Source organism: Mandrillus leucophaeus, unplaced genomic scaffold, assembly GCF_000951045.1.
Source record: "Mandrillus leucophaeus isolate KB7577 unplaced genomic scaffold, Mleu.le_1.0 Scaffold3, whole genome shotgun sequence".
In the NCBI taxonomy this organism is placed as follows: Eukaryota; Metazoa; Chordata; class Mammalia; order Primates; family Cercopithecidae; genus Mandrillus; species Mandrillus leucophaeus.
Window position 1 is genome coordinate 11,523,987 of NW_012103142.1, and position 7,175 is coordinate 11,531,161.

General features: G+C 54.4%; 2 protein-coding genes across 3 annotated transcripts in view; one reads left to right on the plus strand and one right to left on the minus strand.

Moving 5' to 3' along the window:
* GTPBP2 (GTP binding protein 2) overlaps nt 1-5,777 on the minus strand; it is an 8,900-nt gene extending 3,123 nt beyond the window's left edge. The window contains exons 1-9 of one of the 2 annotated variants that reach the window (XM_011986797.1): nt 5,479-5,777; nt 3,495-3,521; nt 2,802-2,986; nt 2,332-2,440; nt 1,939-2,136; nt 1,464-1,638; nt 1,086-1,305; nt 506-641; nt 314-372 (exon numbers count right to left, since the gene is read on the minus strand). In XM_011986797.1, coding sequence (XP_011842187.1) covers nt 314-372; nt 506-641; nt 1,086-1,305; nt 1,464-1,638; nt 1,939-2,136; nt 2,332-2,440; nt 2,802-2,986; nt 3,495-3,521; nt 5,479-5,664 — 1,295 coding nt within the window. In that variant the 5' untranslated portion in view covers nt 5,665-5,777. Of the gene's footprint in view, nt 1-313; nt 373-505; nt 642-1,085; nt 1,306-1,463; nt 1,639-1,938; nt 2,137-2,331; nt 2,441-2,801; nt 2,987-3,494; nt 3,522-3,852; nt 3,928-5,478 lie in introns of those variants that run through there. The other variant, XM_011986798.1, reaches the window with a different exon arrangement.
* Nucleotides 5,778-6,263: 486 nt separating this feature from the next.
* Nucleotides 6,264-7,175, plus strand: part of MAD2L1BP (MAD2L1 binding protein) — a 16,841-nt gene continuing 15,929 nt past the window's right edge. The window contains exon 1 of the mRNA XM_011986795.1: nt 6,264-6,283. Within this exon, the coding sequence (XP_011842185.1) occupies nt 6,264-6,283 (20 nt within the window). The remainder of the gene's footprint in view (nt 6,284-7,175) is intronic.

Consider the following 7,175-nt stretch of genomic DNA (forward strand, 5'->3'; position numbering starts at 1 on the left):
TAAGTGACGTCTCTCATTTCCCTATGTGAGGTGAAATCAGTTGAATACACTCTAGTTTTTTTCCTGGAGCCCAAAACCCACACTTCTCTCTCAGGGGCCTGGAGATTCCCAATAGGCAGCAATACTGTTTCTTCCCTCCAAAGCCAACAGACTACCATTCTCCAGCTCTTCTGATAGTGAAACCCTAATCTGCAAATAAGCATGTCCTTTAAATGGGTTCTGTTCAATTCCAGGGTCTCCTCCTTTGGGCCAGAATGTCTTTGAATATATGGGTGAGGGCTGAGTGGGGAGGGTAGCAAGCAAGACAATTCACCTGGAAAGTGTCCCTCCAACAACAGTCCCCACCTCTGGTACTGTGTAGATTTCATCTACCTGAAGCCAAAGAAAACGCTATCAATGGCCTGCCAAGTAGGGCTGGTGGGTCCAAAATCTCTAAACAGACTCTGGGTTTGGTCTGAAGCAGCCCCTCCCTGTTTCCCAGCCTATTAGCTGGGCAGTCACCTACCTGGAATTCCGTCAGCTGCTGCATGAGTTCCTCCTGCTCTTTGCTGTTGGTGAGTGGCGGCAGAATATTCAGAAAGACTTTGAGGAGATCCAGACTCTCTCCAGACACACTAGACAATGTGAAGATGGGGGTGACACTGTAGAGGGAAGCATAGAATGGACAGATGAAGACACTCCAAACAGGAGGCAGAGGCCAGATCCCCATACATGGAAAGGTGAGTTTTGCTCTTGGCTGGGGACCCCTCTCTCCTGTCTGCAAATGGCTCAGAAACTCTGGGCCTTCTTGTGAGCCAATCGAGCAATGTCACACAAGAAGCCCATCCCAGAGCCCAAGGGAAACAGCAAATGCCTGGTATAGCACTTCATCCCCATGGTCCCAGGCATCAGCAATGCTCCAGGTTGACTAGTAGGGAGGGTCAAGCCCTTTAGCAAGATGTCCCTCCACAATCCCAAGCTGAAACACCCACAGAACTAAGCCAGAACTGGTCTGGCCCTGGAAGAGTGGGATATCATGCTCCTGGGCCCCGGGATCTGTGGCAGCCTTCCTAGTGGATCAGGGCTTTACAGTAAGGTGGGCTTACTTGGGTGACTGAGCAAACTGCTGGGCAGCAGTGACGGCATCATCCTCGGAGGTGACTAGCATGGGGACCTTGTGGCACCCAGGCTGCTTGAGGACCCGCTCCAACTGTCGTACTGTCCTCTCCACTGTGGTCTTGGCACACAGGTCGATCTTGCTGACCACGATGAAGAAGGGCACTTTCAAGGCCAGGGCCAGCCCCAGATGTTCCCTTGTGGTGCCAGCTGCCTCAGAAGGACAGCAAGCAGCGGAAGAGAAGAGTGAGAATGCAGAAGGGAGGAGAGGGAAGAAGAGAAGCATTGGTCTGTCTCCAAGATTTGAGGCCCAGGGTAGGAGAGTCAGCACCCCCCTTCAGCCCTGTCCCTGCCCTAATGCCTCGTACCAATCCCAGTGTTGGCACTGACGAGGAGCAGGGCGCAGTCGGGGCAGTATGACGTGAGGCCGAAGATGGTGGTGTGTAGGTACTTATGGTGGCCTGCCAGGTCGATGAAGGTGATCATCTTGGAGCTGCTCTCACAGATCTCTTCTGCCGTCCGTGAGTCGCTGTAATTCACCACCTGGCCCAGGGCCCAGGGCTCTCAGTGCCCCCTGCCAGCCCTTCCAACCCCTTCAGAGTTGCCAGGACCTAAACCATTCCCTGGGTGACCCTGCCTCTTAATCCTGACCCCATTTTTTATTTAATTCAGTTGATTCCCCATTGATTTCCTAAGAGGGACAGAGCTTGTTCACAGTCCCCTCAGGGCATTCATCTATACTATTTCAAAAAGTCTCCACACTCTGCCCCCATCGTATGTCCTTCACTACTACCATCCCATCCTCAGAGTCTGGCCCCATTGGGTCCCACTGATCCCATGCACCTCTCCCTTGCTGTTAAAGCCCAGGATCTCGAAGCTGATGCTGGAGGTTCGGCCAGACTGAATCTCATGCAGGTGGCGGAAAAGGTTGAGCCGAGCCCGGCCCCGCCCATTGTCCAGCTCTCCCTGGGTCAGGACTCCAAGCAGAGTCGACTTCCCTGAGTCCACATTCCCCAGGACGGCCACACGGAGGTCTAGGAACTGTGGATGAATTGCCAGAGATAAGGACTCCAATCCCTCACCCCTCTCACTGAAGACTGGGTCAAGGGCAGTGACGTTCCCTAGGGAGCAAGTGATGAACTGGAAGCCCCCAGGATCCCAGGCCAGGAGTCAGCCTGCCACCACAGGGCCCTTCCACAGTGTGGACATGAGGGACAGGGATGGGTGTGTGCTCACCTGTTGGTTGTCAGGGACCTTTCGTACTAGCACCTCGGTGATCTTCCGGGGCATGTCGCTATCATAATCCACTTCTCGCTCTCGAAGAACGGTGATGTCTGCCCCAACCCTGTCACAGCAACGCCACAGATGCCATATCTCACCTGTCCTTCTCCTATTCCAGGCTTGCTCTGGACCTACAGACTTCCTGCACCTCCCACAGAGCTCCCAATACCTTAGCGCACTTCCTACCACCCTCCAATTTATTCTTCATTCACAATTCCCTTTAAAACAAATACACATATCTTAATTCAAGGAGCTAAACAGCCTAGGTCCAGTGAGGAGGGGACCAAAACACTAACCCTCCCCACTTCAGCCCTTTGTCAAGAGAAGGAAAGTCCCACCTTTGCCCCTCAGGCCCTAGGTAACTGGGTATGTATGGGTCTTCCCAAGTCAAGTAAAGGAGAACTGGTGGGGAAGGGAAAGCATACTTCTCTGCCATCCGGTGCAGGGTCTTGAGTGAAGCTCGCATTTCCTCCTCAGCCAGCCCCACCAGCAGCCCATTGTCCTCTACCCCAATCTGGTAGACAGCCTCACCACGTCCCTCCTGGAGTCGCCACTTCATCTGTGTAACCAGGTGCTCAAAGCGGTACTGGGATGGATTCACCAGCTTCAACTTAGGGCAAGTGGGGTATCATAAGGTGAAATCAGAGGTGTTCCTCCCAAACCTACATGGTCCCCACCTGTTCTGCTGCAAGGACCAAGACCTTCCCTTTCCACTTAAACTCATACCTGATCCCCCTCCAACAGAACAAGGTACAGAGCCCTTAACCTGAACCATATCCTTAAACTGCTATAGACTATGAAGTTGGAAGGTTCTCAGAGAAATTATCCCATGCTGGTGGATCACCTGAGGTCAAGAGTTCGAGACCAGCCTGACCAACATGGAGAAACCTCATCTCTACTAAAAATACAAAATTAGCCGGGCGTGGTGGCACATGCCTATAATCCCAGCTACTCAGGAGGCTGAGGCAGGAGAATCTGAGATTGCACCACTGCACTCCAGCCTGGGCAACAAGAGCAAAACTCCATCTCAAAAAATAGAAAGAAAGAAAAAAGAAATTATCCCACACTGGCAAAGACAACCTACCCCAGCCCCTGCTTTTCCCCAGCCTAGGACTCACTTTATATTCAATGTTTCCATCTTCAGCCTGAAAAGGAACAGTGAGCAGTTACCATACACTGTCCTAGACCCAATCCCTACTTCCCCTCAACTCCCACTGGGTCCAGGTAGCTAATTTGAGAAAGCAGGAAGCCCCACTGGCACTTGCTCAGGCAAGTGCCTGTTAAAGGTCAGTGGCAGGCAAGATGCTCTATTCAACCCCAGCATGGCCTCTATGAAGGGAAAGCCTGTAAGGACACAAGGAGTCACCCATTTAAGCCAGGCACAGAACCCTGAATCAATCCATTCTTTGATCACTGGCAGCACGTTCTTCCTAGATGCAAGATCATCCCTTCCTCCCCACCTCCAGGGCCTCAAACCCGCTTTTCCCAGAAGTCTATGTCTCCTCTGTGCCCAGGCTATTAAAACCTTTCTTTGTCACTGGTCTAGGAAACACCACTTCCTCCCTGCCTGCCCCTCTCAGCTGATGTCATCTAGAGTAAGAGGCTGCAAGAGGTTCTGGATCAGAGCCAAAGGGTGAGCTCCGCAATGGTCACTACAAGCCTGATGACCAAGATCTAGGTGAGAGAGGAGCAGAGCTCCAAAGTTGGGGCTGAGAGGAACAGAAAAACTCAGAAAATGTAATGAAGTGGACAGACTTGCTATGGCCTTCACCTCCTGCCGCCTAACCTCAGTGGAGGTGAAATCCTGAATCCACCCCACAGTATCTTCTAGTTCCAGTGGGTAGCACAGCACAGAAGCACCCTGTTACCTGAGCCTTCCTCTCCCAGGTGCAAAGGGATATGGGATTTGCCCGTTTGGCCAGTCTGCATTTTTCTATCCCTCTCTCTGGATATTTTATTTTTCCTTTTCCGTTCCGGTCATCATTCCATCCCTTCAAGGCTCGCTGGCTCCCAGGCCCTAACAAGTCTTCACTCATAATCTCCACCTCAAGGTGTGTTAAGGAGATTATTTTTTTCCCCATCAATAAAAACCTTCCATAAACCTTTTAATCATTTTTCTGGGGATGGGTGGCTTCAAAAAATGTGGTGCAAGAATGAGAGTCTAGGGCCCAGATCAATGGTTCCCAAAGTGAGGTCCTAGGACCAGCAGCATTAACATCACAGGGGAACTTGTAAGAAATGCAAATTCTCAAGCCCATCCTCACTAGTAAGAATCATAAATTCTAGGCTGGGCACGGTGGCTCACGCCTGCAATCCCAGCACTTTGGGGGGCCAAGGCAGGTGGATCACCTGAGGTCAGGAGTTTGAGACCAGCCTGGCCAACATGGTGAAACCCCATCTCTACTAAAAATACAAAAATTATCTGGGCGTGGCGGGCACCTGTAATCCCGGCTACTCGGGAGGCTGAGGCAGGAGAATCGCTTGAGAACCCGGGAGGCCGAGGTTGCAGTGAGCTGAGACAGCGCTACAGCACTCCAGCCTGGGCAACAGAGTGAGACTCCGTCTAAAAAAAAAAAAAAAAATTGGCCGGGTGTTGGGGGCCAGCAATCCGGGAGATTCGATACATGCCAAGTTTGATAATCACTGGCTTAGGCTGTGGGTAAGGAACACACTGCTCTTTTCCCGGGTACTCCCCTTCTCCATGTGGAACAAGTTTAGAAGTGGTGGTTACTCTGTCTGCCTCTCGTCCCAGGATGCAGTCTCTCTTCCCCTATGGCGGCACACGCAGTTGGTTGGGGTGCTCTTCCTGGGATCCCCTTTCTCTACTTTTCTCCTGCGGTAATCTAGATCAGAAGGGGGAGTCCTCCCTCTCCACTCTTCCTCCCTCTCCACTCTTCCTCCCTGAGATCCTGTCACCTGAGTCCAGTCTCTGCCCTTACTCTCTGGGGTCCCGGGACCGGAAAGAGGGGTTCTCCTCCCATGCCCCTCCTCCCTGGGGTCTCGACACCGGAAGGGGGGATTAATTCTCTGGGTCCCGCCCCCCTGGAGTCCTGGGCCGGAAAGAGTGGCTTCTTCCCGCCCCACCACTTCTCAAGTGCTCACCTCGGGGGGCAGGTACGGGGGATTGTTGGCTTTGCCCCCTCTGTTCCTTCCGTTCTTCTTCTTTCCCTTTGGGCCCCCGCAGCCGCTGGTGCTGCCGGCCCCCCTAGCCTTGAGGGTTCCGCCCACGGCCGGGCCCCCTCCGGGCCGGCAGCAGCCGCCGAACAGCTCCGATACCCGCGAGTCCATCCGCCGCTGCCGCCAGCCCCCCGCCCGGCCCCTCCCGCGGCCGCAGCCGCCGCCGTCACCGTCGCCGCCGCCCTTACTGCCACTGCCGTGTCCGGCCGGCCCGAGCAGAGTGGGGTGGGGCTCTGCAAAAGCTACGCCCCCCACCTCCTTGGCCTCCAGGTCGCGTCAGAAACAGCCGCGGGGCACCACGGGATATAGAGTCCCCAAGCCTGGAAATTCGCTCAAAATGACACGCCGCCGCCCTACAACTCCCAGGAGGCATCGCGGCGCAAGTGGCCGCGGGAGTCGTCGGAGGCGTGGGGAAGGAGCGCGCCTTGGCGCGCAAAGGCCTAAGGGAGCTGTAGTCTGGATTGCAGTCCCCGCGCTGTGGTCTTTTTCTAGGGCTTGGGGGCAGTTTAGAACCTCGCAGCCTGGGTGGCGAGGACACCAGCGTCGAAGAGCTTACATCAGAATCGACCCTTGTGGGCGCTCCGGGATTTGGCCCTTTAGCGCGGATCCTAGACAACAGGTTTTGGACCTCGAGAGCCGCAGAACTGAGGCTACGCCTGGTTGCCTCCCGCCAGCCTGCTGGCTCCGCCTCTGCCTCAGTTTCTTCCCCAATGGCCCGCGTGCCGCTGGGGTGAATCAGGGCTAACGCTAGGGCGGAGGCGGATGGTGATTAGCCAAATTACAGCTGTTATTGTTGCGATGACTATGCTACCTTTACATAGTAGTCACTGCTTTATTACCAGGCTGGCACCGTCCAGGGGCTGGTTTTAACAGCCGGAGGCACCGCGGTGGCTGCGACACGAGACCCGAACCCGTAAACCAGCTTGCTGCCCGAAGGCTGCAAGCATACTCAAAGCGAGTATTCCTCCTCCCCTTTGTTTTGAAGCAGAACCAATCGGGAAGAACCTAGTTTGGTTTTAAACAGCCAAGACTGTAGGAGGGGCCTGGCCCCTACTTCGGGCGGGGCTGGGGCTCGGGTTACACCAACCACCACGAGGGCGGGGCAGTGGCCGGGAATAGAAACTTGGCCTAGGGCCACAGGGGATTGTTGGCTTTTGACTTTCTTGCGAAGAGTACACACATTCAGCGACATAAGCCAGTGCACAGAACACCAGAGAGGCAGGGCGGAAAAGCAGTAACGTTGCTGAGCTGCGAGTCAGGACGCTAGGGCTCAATTCACAGCCGCATGGCTGTCTCATGACTCACACCACTCACAGTGTGTTCTCTTCTCCCCTCTTCTGGAACTGCGAGGTGCTCAGACACGGTCAAGAAATTAAACAACTCAGCCAGGTGCGGTGGCTCACGCCTGTAAATCCCAGCACTTTGGGAGGCCGACGTGGGGGGATCACCTGAAGTCAGGTGTTCGAGACCAGCCTGTCCAACATGGTGAAACCCCTTCTCTACTAAAAATACAAAAATTAGCAGGGTGTGGTGGCGCATGCCTGTAATCCCAGCTGCTCCAGAGGCTGAGACAGGAGAATCACTTGAACCCGGGAGGCGGAGGTTGCAGTGAGCCGAGATCA